Raw genomic sequence first — 25,759 nt, 5'->3', positions numbered from 1 at the left:
AACCATATTTTTATTAAGGCCATATCATGCAAAAATATTTTTTTCTTAATAATTTGAATGTCAAACAGTTAAATCAACTGCACACTTGCCAGTGTAAAGACAGTATGTGTACTAAAAATATGCAACTTATTATTTAAAAACTATTCCCACCCAGTGACAGTGAGAAATAAGGACAAACTAGTATAGATACTTTTATCCTAAACACCAGAGCATCAAAGAGCAGAGGATCCAACAGCAATGTCGCAACAAATGTATGAGTACGTGTATGCAAATGTATGTTTTTACCATGTGTCACGATTGCTTTGTCTGTTACAGATTGTTTGATATATACTAAGTATTTATACAATAGTGCCGCAGTTAAACTGAATAGTTGTGATTTGCTGTTTTTTAATTTGCAGAAATTGAACGCTGCTTTTGTTATTGTTAATGTATAGTTATCGCTGTAGTCCTGAATAAAAGCTGAGAGAGATCTTCTGTTCTGTCATCAGTAAGACATTAGAGTACGTTTCATTTCATTTAAAACACAACACTGTAAATGACAATACATTTTTCACTTTATCGAAAAGGATGAACAATGAATAGCCTATATAAGAATGCCAGTACAACAAACGACGGTACATTCATTCATAATTCTGTTTACACAAAACACTGTAAGTTATCATTAGTCAACTATAACTGTGATAAATCCAAGTACTTAAACTTAAATTGCCACAACCAAGACTTAAAAAGCATATGTAATCATAAATGTTTCAACTATGTAAGAAGATATTTTTCAACATCGGAAGTTTTCAATACAATAATGAGTGGATGCTGAAAATTATTTTAATATGCAAAACTGTGAACGCTCAGTGGCCGTTTACTTCCAAGTCTTGAATGAGGCACGCATATCAAAAACAGGATAGAAAATTCCCTATTACTTCTAAATTATGATGTTTTTTGATGTAACTTGATAATAACATTATAAGTGGATATTAGAGAACATTATCAAATTAAATAAACACTTTAATAAATGTAAACCAAGAATAAGTGTACCAAAGTGCTGTTTCACATTCTCATGCAAAGAGGGTGTTTATATAGTCTTAAAGGCACAGTAGTAAAACTCCACGGCTTAAAGGTGCTATATGTTGCTATATGTCATACATATGTATGCATAATGTTCATGTATTGATCGCTTATTTATTGCCAATGTGTGAACACCCTGTAACGAAACTTAAAAAACAAGACCTTCTCCGACTTCCTAGTGAAGGGGTGGATTTTGGAATAAACTGCTGCTTCAATGTATATGTAATGAGTGATTAGCCTATAATCAAGGTATTAATCAATATTTTTCCTTCTAAATATCACATGAGTTGAATGACTTCTCTAGGCTTGTGAGAATGTACTTTGTTATAGAAGTTACCAGTATGATTACTGAAATGTTCTTTTCATGTATTCTCTAATGTCTGTATTTGATCAATGCAGTAACAGTGCTTTCTCATTTAGCCCGACTTCTAGAAATGAAATATGTTAAGATGTTTTATTTGAGAAAGGCCTTCAACATGTCAATACATACATTTGTTTTCTAGGGTACTCTGACAACTATGCTCACAGGGGTCAATGAAGTCTATAATTTAAGGGACCATCTCTTTGTTAAAGCCTTACTTTCCAGTTAGCCTAAAGTGTTAAAGTGTAGCTCTCCTTGAGAGAAAGAACATATTATCTTGATGTTTTGAGAAAACTCTCCTTTTTGTAGTTAGAGCCTGGCCAAATCCAACCTTGGGAAAGCTGTGTGTCAGTGTGTGTTAGTCTTCTTGGTTACAGTTTAAGGAACCACTGGCATTATTGGAGATTGACTGAGTTGTTGTTCGGGACAGGCTAGCGCCCAGCAACCCAAATCTGCGACCTGGAAGGTCACGACGTGCCTAACTTCAGGGTCCGAGTGTCAGCCGCTTAATCGATGGAGATATGCTTCAGTCTATCTGTATATGTGTGGAAAATACTATGTTATCTTTTTCTTAGCCAATGAGAATCATTGAACCTGAAGCAAGGACGTAGCTTAGACCTTGGTGAAGGGTATAACTGCTGTGATCTTTGTAACTGTAAGCGGGGCGGCCTACAAACTCCTGAGTGAGTCTTGAAGCTGACTTCTGCTGATGAAACTGCAAACTATCTTCAGTAAGACTTTTCTTCAGTTAATATTATTCTGACTCCGGATCTTCTTTCAAACATCTGGTCCTTGGGTCCTAAACCCCCTAACACTAGGTAACCCCCTAACACTAGGTTGTCTATGAAAGCCTGTAGACTGATTTTTATGTGAAGGATTCGGGACATGTTTGCCGGCAAAATCAAAAGTATGTGACATTAACACATGCTAACTGTGCCTCTCCTCCGTACTGTGACACATGAAATGTATGTTTATACAATGTTCAGATAATGCAGAAAGAGCTATTCTAAACTGTAATGCCAATGTGTCATGCAAAGAAAAGAGATTCATTCAAACTATAGTATCACAAAGTCTACAGTCTCAAATATACTTTATAATCAAACTATCATAACAGTGTAATTTTAATCACATCATCTGTTTTGACATTATGCTGGTGAATTGCAGAGCTTGTGCAAACATTACACATCGCTATGATCAGATTCTCTCTCAACGATGTCATTTTTGTTGTGTTTATTTTCCCATTGAAAGGAAAGCGTGCCGCACATATTTACATATTAATCTAAACCTCACTCTTAGAACAGCATCTGGATGTTTAACAGTACAGTATATGGCAGACAATTTATTTCCAACTTCTTTTTACTTCTAAGCAAAGAATAAAAAATAACTTTGCTGTGAGTATATCGGCACATTGAATTACGTTCAGTGCGTTGTGCATGAGCTGGCTAGAGTTCACTTAATGGCCACCGGTGTCGCTAATAACAAGGGTTTCTGAATTCTACATATAGCCCCTTAAAAGAGAGTGGGTGATATTGTAGACATTTCGCTGAATAGTACAATATAGACGTATTGACAGTCTCTAAAATGTAAAGGTATTTACATATGCACAACTTTACTAGTATAAAATCTTCAAGAATCCTTTAAATTATAAGTAAAATCATAAATATATTTGTATAATTACATTTTACTAATGCATAGATTTGAGAAGGCCACAGTGGCAAAAACAAATTAAATAATTGTTTTAATTATTTATTTAAATACAAATTATATAAATTGTATTCATTTTTGTATATAGTGGATATTCAAGTTTCACAAAATCCAAACTGAACAACTAGTATTAATGCAGTGACGTGACTAGAAGCACAAGACAGTGTATGAACAGTTTCCTGTTTACTAACAATTGCTGGACATTAAAACGTCTTTGGTCACAAACATTATTTTGGTCAATAGATGTTGGCATCTTCCTAGTTTGCAGCCACAAGATGCAAAACTGCTGCCGTGTTTACTATGTCAACCATTGTCAGTTTGATGTAGTAGAAGTTAATCCTTTATTCGGCACAAACACAGAACACAATGGGATTCACTCCTCCAAATAAATGCAACTGCCACTCCTAAAAGTTAGTAGGGAGTGAGTGGCCTGTGTGGCTCTGACAAGGGACATGGCTTTTATTCAGGTGGCGCAGTCGTATCAGAACAGCAGAGTAAATGGAAAGACAGTATTCATCTTGCTCGAGGCACATTGTGTAAGCGCTGCAGTTGTTCCATTGACCTGTCTTCTCTGATGCCCTATTGCTGCACTACTATTCTCAGTGTCTCAGTGTATGAGGACTTTGTGCATACTAAATAAGCTTTTAGATGAAATGAGTGCAACAGTAATAAATGAAAGATCAAGGAATGAGCTCAGGTAGGGCCACCTATGAACATGAAAGTCACCATGTTCTGGCCTTGCTTCAGGGGATCTGATCATGCTGAAATGAGCATATTCTACGGTGCTCTGCACAAAAAGCCTCGACTGCCTGTCTAGCAATCAAATGGAATTATAGTTTAACACATGACAACTGCAGATTTGTATTGACATTTTAATCTGAAATGCATGCTTTCTTAAATGTTTTGCTTTTTAGAGTTTGGAGCCCAGAAACGCTCTTCTTAATTTCAATAGTTCGTGTTTTTCACAGATTTGCAATTCTCCGTGCTGCTGAATTGAGTGTGAACACTATTTATATTCAATGTCAGATTCATTTGGCTTTGATCCACAGGGTGAAAAGTGGTGAGAGGGAGAGAGGAGAAGGAGCGTGCAATGGGAATTGAGATGAAGTGGAAATGTTTCACTTCTATGACCTTTGGTAACTCTGTGCTGATAACAGTGGCAGGCAAAGAGGAACTGGGCCAACTGCAGTTGGGATTCATTCAGAATTGCTTTAACAAGTTTATGAAGTACTCAGAAATGGTGCCTAAGCAGAAGCCAAAACATATAGCTACTAAATTAAATGAGATGTTAAATCAAAACAACAAAGGCCTTCAGATTTAAATACAAAATGAAAGCTGATTCTTCAAATCACATCATTATAGATTCAGGCCATGGACGTCGCAAATAAAAGGCCATGAATTGAATTGCAATGGTAAACACCACAGAATGTTTTTTAGACAGTAGTTCTCTTGTGACTTTAATCAGTTAGGCTAAAGCAATAGATTATAGCTTTTGTACTAAATATTTAAAGCGGACATATCATGAAAATCAGACATTTTCCATGTTTAAATGCTATAATTGGGTCCCCGGTGCATCTACCAATCCAGAACACGTGAAAAGTGACAACCCAGTAATTTTGTTTAGGTAAGCCTTTCCCTGCAAGCATATAAAAAAAATAAACCGATCAGATTTCGCTCCCCTTCTGATATAGGAAAGGAATCTCCAGCTGCAGTCTCTAAGTTGTAACCTCTTTCTGGGTCTCTTCCTGCACTGCGCTACTGGTTATTTCTGAGATTTTGGATGATTCGCGTGTTTTGTTATTGTCAGAATATCCGAAGCTTGTGTAAAGGATTGTCCATCTTCTGAACGGGGGCGGGGACCAGCAGCTCATTTGCATTTAAAGGGACACACACAAAAACTGTGCGTTTTTGCTCACACCCAAATGGGGGCAAATTTGACAAGCTATAATAAATGATCTGGGGGTTATTTTGAGCTGAAATTTCACAGACACATTCTGGGGACACCATAGATTTATATTAAATCTTGTGAAAAGGGGCATAAAATGTCACCTTTAAGAATATAAGACCAAATAAAATCAAATATAAAACCAAAATATGAAATTAAAATATTATACACATATGTGTCACTGGCTGCTAAGTTAAAGTATATTATTATTTTTAATTGAAACATTTAAATCAAAGTGTGACAAAAGTGCAACATGTGGGGCTTTTTTTGTAGATACAGGTCCTACCTTCAGGTTCCCTGCGGCAGTCAGAACAGATTTGACAGCCCTCATGCCGTAATCATAATGGTGTTGGGAAGAGAGCTGCTCAGAGCACAGTCTATATGTAGCTACAATCTTCACTGAGAGCGGTCGTGCTCTGACAAATCCACAGGAGTACAGCACTATCTCAGCTATCAGAGCATAGTCTGGCACCATCATAGCTACTGTCCGGAACAGAGCCTGCAGCAGAAAATTACACAACATTCACAATTATAGAACAAGCTAAATTAACTACTCCAATAAAACGGAATGGAAACACATATTGAACAGTGACAGCAAGAACATTACAGAAACATTACCAATATACAATGTCATATTAAAAATAATAATCAATGGATATTACACTCATACATAACACTCTACATGACATCGTTTTTAGCTAACTTATGTTAACATTAACAAAGTTTCTTATAGTAGTTTCAGTGAAGAGCTTTTTTTCAGGGGGAAACATTTATATAGAGCATGTGATTAAAGTATGACACACTCAAAGATTAAGCACATTCCATATACTCTGCACAAGGAGTGGACTTCTCTACTGGTTCTCTACATGCCTTCAGGTTGTCAGGTAGTTCAGAGCGTCCAGCATAGCCAGGGTTCATGGTGATAAAGACAGCACAGGTAGGGTTCAGTTTCAACTCTGTCCCCTCAAACAGAAGCATCTCAACGTGTGCAGAAATACCTGCAGAGAAAAAATTATTATGCATCCAACCCCAAACCCAGAAATCTCATTATATTGATAGATTTATGCAATGTAAGCATCCTAATGCTTGATTTGACTGGACTTAACTTATCAAATTCAGATGTAGGAATCTATTAAGTTTGATAGTATATAGGTTTAAAAAAATAAATTATGTAGCTCCATTGATTGAGCCTTAAAATCCACTCAAACTGCAGTGAACATTCTAACTCAAAATGTGCAGACAAACACGCACCTCTCTGGATGGTTAGAATTTGCTGAGCCACCACTGAAAGCACTTCCAGATCAATACGGTTGAACTCGTCAAAGCAGGCCCAGGCACCGGCCGACAACAAGCCCTGGAAGAGACCAAGTATCTTTACCATGACTTACAGCAAATGTAGTCTGAACACACCTGTGCTGCCAGATAACTGACAATGGGTAAGCAGGATGACATTAAAACGCAATCTCTTTGCAATTCTATGCCCTCTGATTAAGATACAGCTGTGGTTCCCTGATAGTCCTGAGGCTGTACAGCAAAAGCATTGCAATCTTTGCTAGCATACCAAACTAAAAGGAAAACTGACATGCCTGTATTTATCATCAGATATAGTGGGGTCTAAAAGTCGAAGGCCACTAGAGAAAATAATTATATAATAATACTTTTGCTATTATCTAACATTATGAATATAAAATTGTAACATTTTATTTTGAAAGATTTAACTGGAAATTAATATTTATTTTAAATGTCTAAGTATTACGATCCGTCTAGGTTAAATCGTAACAAAAGAAAATAGACATGACTCTCACGCCCAGTCGTCAGACCAAAAGGTAAACCAACGAGTCCAAAATTCAAGAAAAGCTATAAACGTTTTTTATTTTACCATTTTTTTTCTTTTTTTTTTTCTAAATAATACAACTTTCAGTTTATTTCCAGGTTTAAATAAAACTAAATAATAATTGGATAATTGTGGTCTTTGATTATTTTGACACTGTATTTCCCCCAGAGTAATGTCTAATTTAACTCTGGATTTAGAAAAAACTCAATTTAATTAGTAATATGTTGTGGGATCAGTAATCTATAAGACAACACAAGACAAGATGAGACCAGACAAATCTCATTATGTACTATTATTTTGAAGAGTTCATGACGCCTTTCTGCAAGAAACCTTTTTTTTTTTTACCACAACAATTCTGGCATTCTGAATCTGTGTTACTATAGTAACCAATGACAGTCATATCAGTCAGTGCTGTGCTATTCTGTTCTGTTCTGTTTGAGAGGATTTTTATAAAGACACATGGAGCTTAACCTCATGTGTGATGTTTAACTTAGCCATCATTTTACATTGCTTTTCCAGTAAGCCAATGCCAAATACAGTTATATTATTATATGTTATTTTCTCTTTTTTTGTGAGCTGAATAAAATAAACTTATACATAACTTGGCTTAAGCATGACTGTAAAATACCTATGCATGCATCATAACTTTGTAAAACTTACCTTAAAGAATTTTCCCAGTGCAATATAGTCCAGGCCATCAGAGCAGTTGAAGACTACACATTGCTTAGCTACAGCTTTAGCCAGATCTTTGGTGGTTTCGGTCTTGCCGGTACCTGCAGGACCCTCTGGGGCTCCACCAAGATGTAAATGTAAAGCTCCGAATAGAGTTCTGGTAAAAAAAAAAAAAAAGGTGCAGCCAGAGGTTGTGTTAACTGAATTAAATTATTTACTGAATTGAATAACATAAACAGAGAGTTCAACATATTTTCAGTTATTCTGAAAGATTAAAAAAATACACTAATGTTCACAAGTTTGGGGTCTGTATAGTTTTTTTTTTTGCTCACCAAGGCTCCATTTATTTGATCAGAAATACAGCAAAAACAGTAATATTGTACATTTGTATTATACTGTAATTTAAAATAACTGTTTTTTTTATTTTAATTTATAAGTAATTTATTCCGGTGATGGCAAAAAAATTATTTTCAGCATCATTACTCCAGTTTTCAGTGTCACATGATCCTTCAGAAATCATTCTAAAACGCTTGTGAGTGATTCTTTGATGAATAGAAAATTTAAAAAACAGCATTTATATAAAAGTCTTTACTGACATATTTGATCGGTTTAATGCATCCTTGCTGAATATCTGAATATCAATTTATTTATTTTTTGTAAAAATCTTACTGACCCCAAACTTTTGAATGTGTATCTGGTCTATTGCATTTCCCTAAACAATAAACATCGCCACTAAGGGATGCTGATAGGAATTAGAAGAGAAGAAAATAGGAGAAAATAAAGTTTTAAAGTGCTCCAACAAAAATAGACTAAATAGACTATATCTATATAACATTTAGAAAAAAGAAACCAATGATGGGTAAAAATACAGCATGACGTAATATTCACAATCCAATTAGTAAATGATTATTTGTAGGCATCCTCTGGGTGGAGCTACACTGAAAATGCATGCTGACCTATAGCAGCGATCAGTTAGAGGGGTGATGACCAGTCGTGGTGTGTTTCCAAGATACTCATAGCCATATGCCAAGCCTGCATTGATCATCTTTGTCTGAAGCTGGTTTTCCTTCATAGACAGCGTCGAATCAAAGAGTTGAGAGAAAAAACGGAATCAAAGCAGATCATCTGGCGTCCAAAACAATAGCTGCACATACTATTCACAAATAAGGTCGCAATAATTTTCAATCACATTTACAGACAATCAAACTGACTTACAATCCAATAGTAGCGCAGCTGGCTGAGCCACTCAAAGTTGGTCTCATCATCCACACCCTTCTGTACCAAAGAGGCCAACACATCCCGGGCGTGAACATCAAGCACCACCAGCGCTCCAAGTGTGACTCGGTTCTGTTTGGACAGCTTGCCTCGAACCAGAGTCACAATGTCATCTATCTGAGTATTGTTCTGATCCAGATAGGCCTGAAGAGCCTGATTAAGAAATAACCAAGTCATATAAAAAAATATATTATGTAAGGGATAATGTACAGTAAGACAGTAACTCAAAATGAGGCAGATAATGACTAAACATGATCTTGCTTATTATATGGCTAATTGGCAAATAAGTAAATAAATATAAATAAAATTCTGATTTGGGTTTAGTTGTTTTATTATATGAGAAAAAAGAAGACATGAAAACAGCACAGATATGTGGACAACAGTATGAGAGTCAGTTTAGAAGATAACTACAGTATGCACAAATATTGAGTAGAATTCCATGAATAACCAAAGGACCCTTTTCATATTTCCAGGGTTCTCAGAAGCTGAAGTCATCATAGTTGGGTTCACCTATATATAGTGGTGAATGGGAGATGACAGCAAATATAATTTTTATGCTTCATTAGCAAAAGGAAAAAAAGAGGGGAGGAAAACAGAGAGATTGATTACAGCAGTCAGAAGAGTGAAAGATGTCAAATTTGCCATCACTCCCTCAGCCGTAGTATTAGAAACACCCTTGCAGAAGAGTTCATTCATTTGTATTTATTTATTGCCACGGTAACAAAGTATAGAATTATTGTTATACTATTTTTTTTTTTTTGGAAACACGCCATCACAGTCCATTAGAAGGGTACACAAGAATTAAGTATTCCAGAGAGCTGTGCAATAAAATATTATATTGCTATCTATAGCATACCTCTGGTCCCTTTGCAATGGCTTCATGAATGTCCTTTGTCCAGTAAACCTGTGACACACAGAGCACTGTCTGACCCGGCCAGGCCCTGACCCAGTTGATTCTTAGGTCTTTCGGATATGCTTCCAATGCTTCTCCAATCACCTGACAGCCAGGAGCCAAGAGGCACAGTTTGCATTATTTTACATTTCTTAGAATGGCACAGACATACTTAATGCTGATATTAAATTCATTCACTCTGCTGTTGTTGCTTGTAAGTGTGATTTGCTTGTAAACCATTTCCCCGCTATCCATAATGTTTGAGATAAATAAAGTTGAGATTTTTATGTATTTCAATTTGACATCCATTTAAGTAACTCTGGTGTGAAGAGTGTGTTTAAAAGGTGGTAAATATATTTGAATTCATTATGCATATTTTTTTAATGTCTGGATTTTCTTCTGGTGTATTGTATTCTTCATTGTATTATTATCTCTCTCAAAATAAACAAAATAAAAACAGCCACAAGCAATTACCTTTGTTTAGGATTTGTCAACAGAACCAATTAAAGTACAAGTCAGGCTAAACTAAATCAAATCCAATTACATAGTTTACATTTCTGTTATTTAGAAATCCACTGACTCAAAGAAAGAACATTATATTATTCAGAAACATTTCTGTACCTTGTGTATAGAGTGCAGCATGCCAATCTCCAGCTCCAGGAGCCATTTTTCCACCTGCCCACGAGCTTTAGATGTAGAGATGATATCCAGCAGCTCCACCACCTCTCCTTCGCTGCTCCTCATATGAGTGATGTCCAAAATGTCAGTGAAGACCACGCTAGCAATACCTTCAAAACACTTCTTCAGATGAGGCTGCACCCTGAAACATAAAAGTGGTGGTGAACTGATGCCCCTTTCCAACGCAAATCTGAAATTTCATTTGAGGTGACATCCAAAATCAACTGCACCGTAATTATGTTTCAACAACACCGAGATGTTTAGAAATCTCTCTTTAAGAGCAAAAGCAATACTCGAATGTGTAACCCTGTGAGACGATAGCATGGACAACTTTTATGTCATACCACCTGGAGTCAGTGACTCTATTGACTTTTATCTTAATTTATGATCACTTCAACCCTCTGGTTGTTTGTGACCCACACCTCCGCAAAAGCTGCTGCAATTAGATTTTTTTCTTCTTCTGTAAAGCTAGAATGTCAGATGAAACTAGACTAAAATGCATAAGAGATGAGGGAGACACAAAGGATGAGGGAGAATGACACCGGGAGAGCAAGAGAAAGAGAGCAAGAGAGAGTTGGTCAGAACTCTCAGAAGAGCAGAAAAACAAGGCAAGCTAAGGCCAACATTCCTAGTTTTGTGAAACCAAAAGTACAATTTGAACTTGCATTTGAGGCATCATCATTCATCATTAAACAAATACCTGGGGTGAAATATATTTGCTTATACGTTAAGGGCCTGCACAGGGGAGCCACAGCAGAGAAAGTAGGCCAGTGTCACAGGGAGAAGAAAACGCACTATAATTAAATTCCCTTAGTAAATACTAGGTTTTAAGGGGTTCAAATTTGGTTTTGCGAGGCAGAGGTGAAGCTAAATTGCTTTTCATTTGTCCTTCCCTGTTCCTTTTGAGGCCTCACATACTAAATGTTCATGTAGGCAGCAGTGGTTAGGTAGGCGGTGTAACATTATTTGGATATGCCCTGAGAGACATGCCAAAGTAGGCTATGTGAAAACATAAGACGTTCATAAATATCACAGGCTTCAGATTTAAGCTCTGCAGAGTGAATGTTGAGTTTCTTATTTCATGTTACAGTAAATTATATCTAGCCTACATTCTTCCTTATACCAGACACTCTTCGTAGCAGTTCATAGGAATTGATATTCAATACTACTAGTGATTTCTTTCACAGCTAAAAAAGACCAAGTTGCATTTCAGAGCATGAGTTGTAACAATAGTTTCAATCCCTTTTATTCTTCATGAAAATTCAGAAAAAGAAAGCATAGCAGTAAATGACCAAACCTTGCATCATCTTGTGTTTTTCTTTTTTATATAATTTAAATAGAATTGACAGATATACCGTAGTTCTTTCCGACATGCAGTCATCCAGCCTGCCCTTATTATAAAGCAATCTATCAACACAGCAGATTCCAAATAGCAAGAATATTGAAAGCAGAAGCCTTCAAAGTCAGATCCCCTTAACTGCTGACAAACAATATTCCTCAAGCCTATAAATCATATTGTTTCCAGAAATATATTATTTAAGCCTCTTTTCCTTTGAGGATGTGGAGAAAGTGTAAATTACTGCAACTCACTACACTAAAAGGGCAAACCCACAGAAGGTCTGACACTTCATATAGCTCCAGAAACAGCTGTAACTGAACCAGTGGATATCATTTAACTGTGGACGCAACAGAATGATCAACAGTGGCTGTCAATGTGGGCTTTTCAACGGTCAATGCCCACACTGACGAGCCAAAACATGACCAGTCACAGGTGAAGCGAATATCGTTCATCATCTCCTAACAAGGCAACATGAGGTCTGGGTAGATTAGATGGTAAGCAAATAATCAGTTCAAACAGTCAGTTCTTGTAATCAACGTGTTGGATGCAGGAATAAAGATATTAGCGAGGGCCAATTTCTTATGGCAAGGCGACTGGGTCACAGTATCTCTAAAACGGCAAGGCTTGTGGGTTGCTACCGGTCAGCAGTGGTGAGAATTTACCAACAGTGGTCCGAGAAGGGACAAACCACAAACCGGCCACAGGGTGTTGGGCGCCCAATGCTCATCGATGCACTAGGGCAACGAAGGCTATCCCATCTAGCCAACAGAAGGTCTACTGTGGCACAAGGAGTGTGTCATCACTTTGCTGCGTAGCTGCAGACCAATCAGAGTGCCTATGTCGGAAGCACCTAAAACGGGCACGCGAGCATCTAGATTGGAGCAGTGGAAGAAGGTCGCCTGGTCTGATGAGTCCCGTTTTCTTTTATATCACAAGGATGACCATTTACATGCATTGTTTACCTGGGGAATTGATGGCACCAGGATGCACAGTGGGACAAGGACAAGCCGGTGGAGGGAGTGTGATGCTCTGGAAATGTTCTGCTAGAAAACCCTGGGTCCGGCCATTCATGTGGACGCAAATATGACACGTGCCTAAACAGCACTGCAGACCAGGTACTCCCCTTCAATGGTGTTCTTTAGTGGAATTGGCCTCTTTCAGCAGTATAATGCACCCTGTCACACTGCATACATTGTTCAGGAATGATTTGAGGAACATGATCAAGAGTTCAAGCAAGGTGTTGCCCTGGCCTCCAAATATCCAAGATCTCAATCCAAATGAGCATCTGTTGGATGTGCTGGAACAACAAGTTCAATCCACGGTGGCTCCATCTCGCAACCTACAGGACTTACAGGGTTTTGTAGAGTCTATACCTTGGTGGGTTGGCACTGTTTTGGCAGTACGCAGAGGACCAACAGCATATTAGGTGGGTGATCATAATGTTTTGGCTCATCAGTGTATATTGATATTTAGAAAGCATGGTCAGCAATGAGAGTTATAATGCCAATATATACACTTCCATTTAAAAGTTTGGGGTCAGTAAGATATTTTTTTTAAGCAAAAGACTTATTTATATTTCAAATAAATGCTGTTCTTTTGAACAGAATCCTGAAAACAATTATCACGATTTCAACTAAATATTACTGTTTTCAAAAATGATAATAACAATAAATGGACACTGGAGTAATGACTGTTGAAAAATGCCTCTGTCAGGAATACATTTAATTTTAAAATATAATAAAACAGAAAAATGTAAATTTAAATTGTAATTTTACAATGTTTGATTTAAAAATGCAACCTGGGTGAGCATAAAAGATATCTTTCAAACATTTAAAAATATTACCAAACCCAAACCTTTGAACATTAGTGTGAATATAACAATTCAGTGATAGTAAATGACATGTCCCAATATTGCTGAAATTAAAAGAAAAGGAAATGTCGTGGCAAGCAAGACGGTGGCGTGATTGATTATGATGATGTCACCTGCGCGCTGCACCGGTCTCATATCTCTCACGGAGGAGCTTTTGAAGCATAAAAGGAGGAGCGACGACAGTGAAGGACGAGAGAGGACCAGGCCTGGAATTTTACGTTATGTTTTGTTTATGTGTGTGCGGCAGTCGTCTGTGAGGGGCTGCCGCCTTGACTTTTGTTTCGTGTTTATTTTTGGATTATTAAAGTATGTTCTCCAGTTTCCACCTCCTTCTTCCCATAACTAACCTTTGTTACAAATTTACACAACATTCACTTAAAATTCACCCAAAAAAAAGCATTACCCACTGACAAAGCCATCAGTAAAATTGGGAAATATACAGGTATTGCCAAATGTCAGCCGATCTATCAGACCGTCACTGTACTGAATACTTTCAAAAGTTCCTCTTTACCTGGTTGGATCTTTAGTCTCAGAAAGGATCTCTAGCAGCTCATCATTGGACAGGAAGAAAAAGCGGGGGAAATAGAGTCTCTTCTTCTCCAGGTATTCATTTAGACCCTTCAGAATGAGTTCTAGCAACTCGTTACTGCTTTTCATCTTGTCTAGCATCTTTTCAATGGCCACCACTGCCAGGACATGCTTGTCCTAAGAGAGAAACACATGTGATGCACACAATGAATATCACAAAGGGAAGCATTTAGACACAGCTTGCAAGACATTTAGCCATGACTTATCAAATTCAAATAAATGATGGGATAACTAGATTTTTACATTGTCTTCAGAAAAAAATTAGTGTTGCTTATAAAACATATTGCTGTGATGCTAGGTTGTATGTGATTTGCAAGTCATTGTTATGCAGTTATTAGGTGTTCTAAGTAGTTGCTAGGGTGTTCTGGGTGGTTGCTTACAGCCCCAGGCTAAAAGAGACCACCAACAAGTCTCTCTACAATATTCTGGTCCTTAGATATGGCTTGGGTTCTTCCTTCAATGCATTGTAAATCTATGGGATTCAACCATTTTCAACACCTCTCCTCAACAAGCCCCATGGTATTATTCATGTCAGCCAGTGCGAGCTACAGGCTGAAGTTTAATACTTAGGAGTTTGTTCAAATCCCATACTGTATATATGAGAAAAAGCTTCTATAGCAAGAACCACAAATAATTTAGTAGATCAGTAAAGTGCATATTTGACCATAGCCAGTCATATTAGACCGATGTCTAAAGAAGCCTCTGGACCGTGTGAGCTGTTTTCAAGTTTAGCTGCACTTCAGTAGAGAAACTCAACAAGAATGAAAATCATAGGTAATGAAACACCATCACACTCCTTTTAATTCTCTGCCCCCAAAGTTCAGACAAATCCAGTGATGAAAAGATAATATTCATAGCCATATTTCCCTGCTCTCACAAAAGAGTTCATTTATGAAAGGTGTCTCCCACTAGGAAAACTCATCCCATCTTTTGCTGTCTGATTTTCAAACGCTCCTCCAAAGGTTGTATGAAGGCCACGTCCTTCATTAAAGAGAGGAAACAATTGGATACCCCGCCCCTCCTTTTCCACCTCTCACAGATGCTGCTCACCTGTAAAGAGATAATAATTGCTTTTTCCCCTTTTCGGATTGCTATTGATTTTCTATTACCTACGGTGACTAGACTTCACGTTCACGAAGAGATTGAAGTTTAACGATCACTTTTGGATGACAAAAAAAAGCCTGAGTTTTCTGACAGGGACTGAGAGGAAGTAATGAGGGGTTGTTAATAACCAAAGCCTACACAAAATAACCCTTTTAAAACATGAAAAACACCATTGCATGACTCTAATGAAAGAGAGAGGGGATGTTTCATGCCAATTACTCTTTTAATTATGCTCCCTCTCTGTCACACTGAATTACTTAGATTAAGAGGGTGAGTGCTGCCGGAATGCGCCTGAATGAAGAGATGCTGAAAATCATCCGCTTCCTTTCACAGGGTGCAGAAACATGCAGGTGGGCTGTTCAACAAATCCAGATATTCACAGTTACTGATCGCGTTTCCTTCGTGAATGCAATACCTTTCATTTACAGTAGCAGTATGCCTCGGGTTCCAGAACAGCTTCACACATAAAAAAAAACTGGGCTCAGATCTGTATCTACTACGCTGATGTTTCTCCCAAACACCCCACTGATATAAGCATGTTTTTCTTTATGTACTGCTGTTCATGAAACCAGCATTCCTGTAAAGCAGCAACAGGCAAGAGCACCTGCCTTCCAGCTGAAATAATATGTTTGCTTTTCCGAGAAGAGCCATTTATGGCTTCTAGCCGAATGTGGAGTGGTGTTGGAATTATTCAAAAGGAAAACATCCTTAAAGAAGCCCAGAATTTTGAATTCAATTACAGAATGTTTATCTCTGTTTCTGTCAAATGGGGAAAGTTAGAAACACATTAGAAAAGAGTAAATAAAATCTGGAGGCGACGAACAGCTCTGTGGGTCCCATAGATGAAGAGAGACACCTAGTGGACATTCTGGTATTGCAGTCCATAGTATCATCTGATTATGGCTTAGGCACAAAGCTGTTTTTTTAAAAACATGCTTTCACAGACTTGCTTTAGATGCATGTATAAAGAAATTCTACATGGCAAAGCTTATATGTGACTATAGTGAGTTTCTATTTCAGAGTGTCTGTCAACTGTCAGCAAAAGGTCTGTTTTAAAAGTGTCTTTTAACTCCCTTAAAAGGTGCTGAGGTTTTTTTGAACCTATGGACACATATTTTCTCAAACCTTGTGGAGGGAAGCAGCGTGCCTCATGCAGCACGACGACCTTGTTTTCTGTACACTCCCAGATTTGAGTCCCTCCAGACAAAATCCATAATTCCTATTTGATGGTATAGCCAGGCGACTTTTTTCCATTTAGAGGAGGACAACAGATATTGATGTCTCTCATAGCACTGAGACTGAGATGAGTGACTATGTTTGCGAGTGTGTCTGAAAGCTCTCTCATTTGTCATGAACACTACAGTTTTACACAAAAGGTATGTCAGAAAGTTCTCCAAAGAGTTATTCTCGACTCTAGATTTAAACAAACCCAAATTCATGTTTATATTTTGGGCTTTCGGACTCACCAAGCTGACTTGTTTCATAGAGTCCCTCCAGGTTTTGTCCACAGCAGTAAAGCGACGTCCCTCCTCGGGCATCTGGGCCATGATGTCTGGGGAACTGAAGATCGGCTCAAGGTAGAGCCATGTGCCCTGAACCTTCAGCCACTCATCCATAATTTCCTGCAGCAAAAGCAGCTTACCCTCCCATTCCCTGAGATACATGCATACAGACACATTCATATTCAATGTATATATGCTAGACGAATAGCTAAAACCTAGCGCCTTTCCAAAGGCTGAATGGTTATCATTGCTGAACCATGTCGTTCTGTACAAAAAATCTGTCCTCACTGACATGGTTAGGGTCTCTTTTTCTATTTTTGTTTCCAAATCAAGATTACAAAGTATGTGACCAATCGTGAGTCACTAAAGCCATTTAACCAGCAATTTAGTCCATACAGGTTTTAATAGAAATGATAATGTCAACATTACTTAGATTGCTTAGAACGTTTCGGCCCGATGGTGGAAAAAAAAGAAGCTTGTTTCACATGCAAATTTAGAGGAATCAAGGCAGGGTGTAATTAAAAAGTTCCGCCCCAGTAAAATGTTCCTGATAAATCATTTTCTGATGAGGTCGATTACAGTAGATAGGCCTATGGCTGAAAATAGGATGTAAACTTTTTATACCTCAATTTTATACCCAATTTTAGCAATACTCTGCAGAAAATCTGTAAATCTGTAAATTAAACTAATTAGATTATCTGCAGGACTTCACTTACATTACTGTTTGTCGCTGAATGAATGAATGAAAATAATCAAATATGACAGCCGGCCGCAATACCATATATGTGTATAAGTATGCCATGTTTGTAGAATACTTATGAGGCACTATTGATCATCCTGACTAAGGGTACATTTACAAGACAACGATGTGCTAAAAACGGAAACGTTTTTTCTTTGTACAGAGGACAACGTTATCAAACCGATTCCCGTTCCCACGACTAATAACGCTGAATTATAGCCTACATGCCAGACAAGTAGTTGGCGATGTCACTTTGTAAATAAAGACTACGTGCCCGCGCACATATGCATTATTTAACTACAGTGCACTCGAACCGTGACAAAATGACAGTGTTATATTGTGTTGATTTGTGTAATTCTTATAACCACTTGTGATGATGTCCGTATGCCCTTATTTCTTACTGTTAATATCTGTATCCATTCATTTGCACAAAAAAAAGCTTATGAACTAAACACGTATTATACCATGGTCTGGGTGAATACTCGATTCTGATTGGCTGCAGGGTGTCCGTTAAAAAGTGATAGAGGACACCTAAATAAACTGTCAGGCGTAACCAAGGAAACCAAGTTATTGTTTGTAACTTGTAACTTTAGATTTCGATTGTAAAACTAATTAAAATATAAACTAATGTTTTAAAAATGTGTTATTTGGCAAGTGACCATGGTATAAGCGGGTTAACCCTTACATAGCGTACGCATGTGCACGACGTCACCGTTTTCACAGATTCGGGGTTTTGTAGTTTACACAGAGATGATAAGGGTGTCGTTTTCAAAAACGAGCACTTTGAAACCCGTTTTCAAAAGCATAAAAGTCTTCCGTTTTTTGTTGAAAATGGTGTTGTGTAAACAGCCCCTAAAATGTGACACTGGAGATGTTTAAAACGAATCCCAATTCTCACCGTATCTCGGCCTCAAATGGCTTGATGAATGGTGAGCCCCTCATGGTCTGGGTCTTGACAATATGATCATCCAGCAGCATTTGAATCTCATCCAACGAGGATAGAATGGAGGTTCCCGTTTCACGATAGGGCAAGAGGGTGAACTCCATCCCTGCCCATTCACTGGCCATGCGCTCCATGGCCTTTTCAAGGCCGTGTTCCTTACTGGCCCCTTCGCTGATGGTTTCAAAGGCAGGGAGGTGAGCCTCCAGATGCAGGGGAAGAAACTGGGCCACACAGGAATCCTCCTCTGAGGGCTTGAGGGGGAAGCCAACAACTGTAGACATGGCCTCCCAGTGGCGCTCACGGAGACCAGGGTTGCAAAGCACCTGCCGAAACAAATCATACCCAAAATTAATGAGCACGCCAGCACAAAATCTGTACTCTGAATTCCCAAGAAAGCCTAGCAGATTTCTGCCACTTGCATGCTCATTTATTAAATATTTTTGCTAATTTATAATGCGTTGAGCTACCAAGAGTGAGGTACTCTAAGTTCTGTTTAACACATTTTACCCTTTTTAAAATCATACCACAAATTTCCCCCACACTGTAAAAAAGGTGACTCAAATGAAAAGAATCATATCTCTGTACCTGTACTAGAGGAATGTGTTCCTTAAAAGTTTCCACTTCCGCTTTCACAGAGGTAGCGATTTGAAGAGCTTTGGGTGAGTCTTGGAAGCTTTTCTCAAGCTTGTACAAGGAGCGGATGTAGTTACCCACATCACCTTCCACTTTGTCCGGGTTGACGGCTGCAAGCGGGCCGGTCACCCACTGATGGTGCTGACTCTGAAACTCAGCCGCCATCTCATACAGCTGCAGATAAGGGAGCAGACGGTCTTGAACCGTTTTGCGTTGTGGGTACTGAGAGACAGGCCAGCCAAATGCCTCCTCCTCCTGGTTGAAGCCTCTGATCTGATGGATAAAAGAGTATGAGTTTGATTGTGCAGGTGCAATGATAAGAGCAGCCATTCTCACAGCCACTCTAAAACTCTTTGCACTTGTGTGTGCATGAATAGGCTTTGGCTCAAGCATTTCAGAATGACAAGAACATCAGGTTTTCTTTTCATCTCTGAAGGATTTTTTAATCAGTAAATCAAAAACCAGTATTCAGTAAATGAGTTTACATCAGTTTATCTGCAAGTCTTCTTAATAAATAAAAAATGTATCTGCCTAAGTGAGCTGTGAGGGGTTTTTTATGTGCATTTTGGAAGTATTATTTACAAATATGGAAACAAATTGAATTTGTTTCAATCCAGCATTTTTTATGCAATATCACAAGAACATGTGTATGAAAAACCAGCTAAAAGAAACAGCGAAACAACCATAATTTTTCCATATTTGTTTTACCTTTTCCATAATCAAGTCCAGTTTGGAATTGAGGGTCTGGGCTTTTTTCAGATACTTGCTGAGCTCAGAGAGGTCACCAAAGCTCATAAACTCCTCCACTTGCTGTTCATAGCTCTCGAGATCCTCCAAAACCCTCTCACACCTCAACTATGATTGAAAAACACAGATTAATACATGCATTAGTGTAGCAGTGTCAGAGTGAACATAAAAGTGCAGTTTTCCTACATATTTGAATTACCGGTAAGTGTTTTTTGGTAATTGTATTATTTTGGTAATTTTATAAATTTGTATCTTGTAAATTTGGATATTTTTTTTTAGAGCTCTTGTGTTTTTGTTGATTCTACGTACAAAATAAAAACTTGATTCTTATGCTTGGAGGTGTCTTATTGTTTTCCCTAATTGTTGTTCTTATTTATCTACTATACAGTTTAATGTACAAAGTGTTGAATAATGTGAAGGTCTGTTGTGTGTCTAAAGATCTGTTGCCATGTTGACATTGTCTATATGCTTCCATGTTTGGTTTAACCAATTGTTTTTAGAGTTGCCTATGCTGATTGGCCAGCGTGTTGCATCTCTAGTACCTTAAGGCCGTCCTGGAACTGGCTGGTGTTCTCTTTGATAATCTGGCGGTGCTTATCAAAGACGGAAGGCATTTGTGCATGACGCTGGAAGGTCATGCTGTTCAGCTGAATGTCTGTGAGCGAGAATGTGACATAATCCACCAAGAAACACAACCTGCTATTGGACTCCTGCAGCTTAATTTCCAACTGAGGCATCTCCTCTGCCTCAATCTTCACCACATATTCCTACAGCATAAATGATAAACAGGAAATTACATACCGAAAGGTCTTTGTTTTTTGTCAACAGTAATTTAACAAATATGGTTTAAAGATAGAGCTGTATTACCTTAAGTTCCATGAGTTCCTGTGTGTTTGATGGATTTCTGAGGGCTTTGTTTGATATTGTATCATATTCCTCGCACAACCTAGAGATCAATGACACAGATTACTAACAGGTTACTGAAACAAATTTTCAGAAATTCGTCAGTGTCTCACTTGTTATTGAACTCCTGATGACCCTGCAACATATGAGTGACCAGTTTCTCCAGGAGACCCTCTGCTCGCTTTACGAGGGCACAGACCAGATCATGGGAGTGCACTTCAAACATGCCCAAACGCACCACCTAAACATAAGAAATGAAGATTCTCAGTCAATCATAATTCTGTGGGCAAAAGCTAGTAGAATGTGAACAGGTACACTCAATGTAACTAAAGATCAACCTTCAGGGTGCTGTATTGGATTTCATCAGCCAATTGCTGGTAGCGGGTCACCTCCATCATCAGCTCCTGGAAGGAGTGCTCCTCCTGCAGGAACTGGGTAACATCATCCTCAGCTTGCTGGGACACCAGCGGAGCATACTTATCATAGAGACGGATATGCTTCAAAGGTTCAGCGCATTCTGCATGAATTACCCGTCTGACCTTCTCCTGCTGGGCCTTCAGGATCTCTGGCAGGATGATGGGCTTCAGAGTAGGGTGTGTTTCTGGGCCAGGCTAGAATTAGCAGAGTATTAAATGTGTAAATACATGAAATGACAATATTCAGAGTAAAGACTGCTTTTTAAAGGAATGGCATTTGTGTTTGGTTATAACAGCTGATAAAGCTTTCCTGTAGCTCAAACAGTAGAGCATTGGCGCTTGTAACGCCAAGATCATGGGTTCGATTCCCATGGAAGCAAGAACTGATAAGAATGTAAATGTGTACCTTTAAATGCAATGTAAGTCGCTTTGGATAAAAGCGTCTGCCAAATGTAAATGTATAATACTATTTACTAGAGGTAATCTTTGTAGGACATGCTTTTTTTTCTCTCCCTGAAGACCAACTATAATATATACAGTTTTTGTGCCAAAAACATTCAGAGTTTGCTAGAAATGTACATTCTAACTAAGTTAACGGAGGTCAAAGAAAAATATTTCACTAGGGAGGACATTTTGAATTCTAAAACATACAGTTTTTTCAACTAATAAACTCTTTTATCTCAAAATATCAAATAAAACTGGATTCCTCATGATATGATCCCTTTAATATTTCAGCTATCAAACCACATAGCACAAGCAAGATGTAAAATAAAATTAAAAAAACATATGTTTACCCATTCTTGGTACAGCTTCATCTCCACTCGGGGGATCAAAGTTAAGGATTTCAGCATCATGGCATAGATGTTTAGCAGGATGACTTCAAAGTATTTGAAATCAGGTTCAAATTTGATAGTATTTTTGTCCAGGACCAGCCTTAGGACAAACCCTGGATGCTCATAGGCTCGCACTGAATGCTTCAATGGGGGGAAAACATGTTACTTTATAGGTCATGGGGATTTATAAGGATTGTTAGTCAAAAAAATAAAACAAAAAGATGCACTGAAGCAAAAAAGTGATATAATACAGCGATATAATAATTAAATTTTCTCAAAAGGGTTAAGACGCAGTGGTACAGGAGATCTTACAGGGTCCTGGGCGATGAGGTGCGTGTAGTCCTGAATGGACTCCAGTGCCAGGCTTTGGAGCTGGGAGGTCATGAGCGTAGCAGCACAGTTGTAGAAAGACTGCAGTTGAGCAACACTAGTGTTGCTAGGGATCCATTTGCGCTTCTTACCAAGATAGATGTTCTGCACTTCTGGTATCCAACTGTTTGATTTAAAAAAAAGAAAGAAAAAAGAAACAAGAAACAATCATAATTGCATTGTTTTTGCAGGGTACAGTCTGTGATTGTCAAGTTATTGTCCTCTTCCATAAAAATTCAACAGATAATTTGATTAATGTGGTCAATTAATTGACAAGCATATAAAAAAAAATAGTGTGCTTACTTTTTGAGAAGAGTCCCTATGGCACATTCAATGTCTTGTGTGACTAACTGCTGAAAGGTGGACAACTCCACAGACTCCTGCATATCGTGGAAGACCTCCACATCAATAAGGCGCAACTTCCTGCAGAAGTGAACAAGTCAATGTGGACATTATGGAAAAGGAGGGGAGAACAGAGGCAAGCACAATGATGAAATGGAGAATAACATCTCTGTGACATCAACCATGGCCCCTTGTGATTTAAAGTATTGTGCTTAAAGTATTGAATGTGCACTTGCAGAGCACTTCATCTTAAAAGTATATAAAAAAAATCCTAGTATATTCTAGCACTTCTAGTATATTCTTTTTAAGTATATTATTTATGTAACTCTTTAAAAAGAACTGCATGCTAAAGTGTACTTCTTTTTCTTTTTCAAATTCAGCGCTGACATCTTCATGTCTTGTAGTATCTTCAAGGTCATTTGTCACTTACTTGTAAGACACTTGCCACAGATCCAGTACTCTGACCATACAGGGATTGATTGAGTGAAGCTGGGTTCTCATTTTTTTCTGGGCCTGAAGAAATGTTTTTTTCCATGGCTTGGGAATAATTTCCATTCTACAATAAAACAAATTTAAAAACTACTTAATAGGTACTTAATACATAATGATTGACAGAATATTGACACTGACTGATATTATAGGTGATATGTTTTTTTCTCCACAGTGAAGTACTTTTCCATCATTAACTGAATTTAATAATATTAACATAATTCAAAATGCTTTCCATCATTTTGATAGAAGTGAAAGGGAATAAAACCGTGTATCACAAATCAGATAGGCTGAATTTGAATTTAGCAGAAAACAAATACTTTCATCATGAATCTATTTTATTTTGACAAATAGAAACCAACTAGAATTTAGCAGGACTCACTCCTGTCTGTATGGGGGGAGATCTATGGCCTTGAGCTCTTGATTCTCTCTGGGGTCCCGCAGCACAAAATCCACTACAACAGAGGAATAGACAGAATAAAGGACAACAACACACACAATACTTGGTCATAGCAAACACTGTCATAGAATGGAGACAGTATGAATATGGGGTAAAAAAATATGTAGTAAAAAAATAACTAAATAAAACATTAACAGTTAAAAAATATTGTTAATTACAAATGACAAGAAGAAATATCTTGTAGAAACAAGCACCTTGACTAAAAAACATCAGATATTTTGTATCTGCATTGGGGGGGAAAGTTGCACCAAAATCTCAATGCTTTATACCACCAAAATATAAGATGTAACTTTGTGTCTACATTGCAAATAACAAGATCTGCCAAACAGAATACCGTACCAATGGCTTTTTTGACGCTGAGCAGATAGTCTTCTCTTATCTCATCTGAGACAGCCTCAATGGTTCCGCTTAAACTTTTCAGTTGCTCTGGGACTAAATCAAGAATATTCTCAAGCCAGGAATCCTCCATGGCTGCCACGTCCTCTGTGCCTATCCCATTGCGGATGTAATAGTAGTACCTCTGAAAGACATAAGACAAAACACAATGTTTGTGACAAAACAGCATGAGGACATACTACTGTATATTTTTAATTAAACAGAAATTATCTATAAACTGAACCTGAATGAATCTGCAGATAAAAGGTCATCCCTTACCAAAATGTCCTTCTCTGCAGCAGTAGGTGATCCTGAAGTGGATGGGGAGCTGTCTTCTGTGATGGGTGTAGTAGTGGCATCTTCACAGTGCCTAAATTAATATGGTTATTTTAGTGATTATATGTGACAGGTACAATTTGTCATCAAGAACTCATCTTTATGGAAATTAAACCCACATAATAATGCTGACAAGAGTACTGCGAAACTGCTCACGATCCCTCTTGGGCTGGTCACTGCCACGATGCCTGTAAGATACTTTTGAAATCCCACCAGATTTGGTCTGTACATGCTGCGGACCTTGATGACGAGTCTGACTCCATTGTACCCCTGCTCCTTGCACATCTTCTAAAGGGAATTTTGAAGTATGTTCACTTCACATTGATAATATAGTCTGGGTTGCAAATCAAAGTATATTGTATTTCTTACTGGAGAGCAAAGAGCCAAGGGGGTCTTCCTGGGCTGGTCCCTGAAGTCTAAAGCTTGGGCTAGCTTCATGCCACCGAGGTTTTGACCGAACCTAAAAGTCACAAGCCATCAATACTGTTGTTGAATGAGAAGACATAATCTTGATTAAAACCGATGTGGTGGATCAGTGCCAGGCTTTACCTTCTGTATCTGTGGTAAAAGACTCACAGTTTTCTCTGGTTTCATCGGGGGCTTCCTTTTTTCAAATGACCCCTGGAAGATGTTCAGTGTTAGTATTATTATTAGGCCTATTATTATAATTCGGAAATTGTGCAGTTAGCAACACTCAGAGTGACTGTCATCTTAAGATAAGTTATATAAGAGAACGTAAACAAACTCTAAAGCCTGAAATAAAATTACACTTTTTACTCACCGGCATCTCTGTGTTCTGCACTTTGGTTTGCGTATTTACATTTAATAAACTGGTCGTTTTTACTTTTTAATTTGAAGCAGCTTTGGCAGCGTCGTATCTTGCAGATGTCGACACATCAGTGAGAAAAAGTGTTTGGTAAATTTACGTAAAAACGTCACCTGGCCAACGGTATGCAGGCTACGCAATAGCTTAAACACAATAATTTCTTTGGAAATATAAAATTTATTGTTAAGTTTAGTCTAGAAACAAGTTATTTTAAGTTGTTACCATTGTTTGTTTGGTGAGAGTGTTCGCTTGTGAAAGTGTCTGGCGTTGCTAGCCCGGTAACCAAGGAAGCGCGAGGACCAGAGGAATGGCCTTCGATTGGTTTACATTTTACGTAAGTGCCTGCCCCCAACACGCTCACGGAGCAATTGTGTGTGTTTAGTGTTTTCTCTGCGTCCCGTTATCATTTTATAGCCGGTTAATTGTTGGTGAAGTACTAAAAATACAGTTTCTCCTTAGAAGAAGAAGAAGAAAAAAAAAAGTGTTTAACAGTTAACGTATATTTGAGCTAAGGAGAATCAC

At 38.0% G+C, this 25,759-nt stretch overlaps 1 protein-coding gene across 1 annotated transcript in view; it reads right to left on the bottom strand.

Annotated features, from left to right (window-relative positions):
- The window catches only part of dnah7 (dynein, axonemal, heavy chain 7), a 77,039-nt gene extending 51,518 nt beyond the window's left edge, over positions 1-25,521 (bottom strand). Inside the window, exons 1-28 of the mRNA XM_079619273.1 lie at positions 25,193-25,521; positions 24,961-25,032; positions 24,781-24,871; positions 24,531-24,696; positions 24,355-24,445; positions 24,040-24,220; positions 23,623-23,695; positions 23,182-23,307; positions 22,713-22,832; positions 22,353-22,533; positions 22,002-22,181; positions 21,130-21,402; positions 20,905-21,032; positions 20,756-20,834; positions 20,431-20,655; positions 19,850-19,996; positions 19,094-19,414; positions 18,464-18,831; positions 16,791-16,977; positions 14,144-14,337; positions 10,367-10,565; positions 9,710-9,850; positions 8,794-9,006; positions 8,535-8,644; positions 7,567-7,735; positions 6,324-6,426; positions 5,943-6,070; positions 5,359-5,571 (exon numbers count right to left, since the gene is read on the bottom strand). Of these exons, the coding sequence (XP_079475399.1) occupies positions 5,359-5,571; positions 5,943-6,070; positions 6,324-6,426; positions 7,567-7,735; positions 8,535-8,644; positions 8,794-9,006; positions 9,710-9,850; positions 10,367-10,565; positions 14,144-14,337; positions 16,791-16,977; positions 18,464-18,831; positions 19,094-19,414; positions 19,850-19,996; positions 20,431-20,655; positions 20,756-20,834; positions 20,905-21,032; positions 21,130-21,402; positions 22,002-22,181; positions 22,353-22,533; positions 22,713-22,832; positions 23,182-23,307; positions 23,623-23,695; positions 24,040-24,220; positions 24,355-24,445; positions 24,531-24,696; positions 24,781-24,871; positions 24,961-25,032; positions 25,193-25,198 (4,485 nt within the window). The 5' untranslated portion in view covers positions 25,199-25,521. The remainder of the gene's footprint in view (positions 1-5,358; positions 5,572-5,942; positions 6,071-6,323; positions 6,427-7,566; positions 7,736-8,534; positions 8,645-8,793; positions 9,007-9,709; positions 9,851-10,366; positions 10,566-14,143; positions 14,338-16,790; positions 16,978-18,463; positions 18,832-19,093; positions 19,415-19,849; positions 19,997-20,430; positions 20,656-20,755; positions 20,835-20,904; positions 21,033-21,129; positions 21,403-22,001; positions 22,182-22,352; positions 22,534-22,712; positions 22,833-23,181; positions 23,308-23,622; positions 23,696-24,039; positions 24,221-24,354; positions 24,446-24,530; positions 24,697-24,780; positions 24,872-24,960; positions 25,033-25,192) is intronic.
- Positions 25,522-25,759: the final 238 nt, after the last annotated feature.

The sequence above is a fragment of the Phoxinus phoxinus genome, assembly GCF_949152265.1.
Source record: "Phoxinus phoxinus genome assembly, chromosome: 7".
Taxonomy (NCBI): Eukaryota; Metazoa; Chordata; class Actinopteri; order Cypriniformes; family Leuciscidae; genus Phoxinus; species Phoxinus phoxinus.
This window is presented reverse-complemented; position numbering and strand designations above follow the sequence as displayed.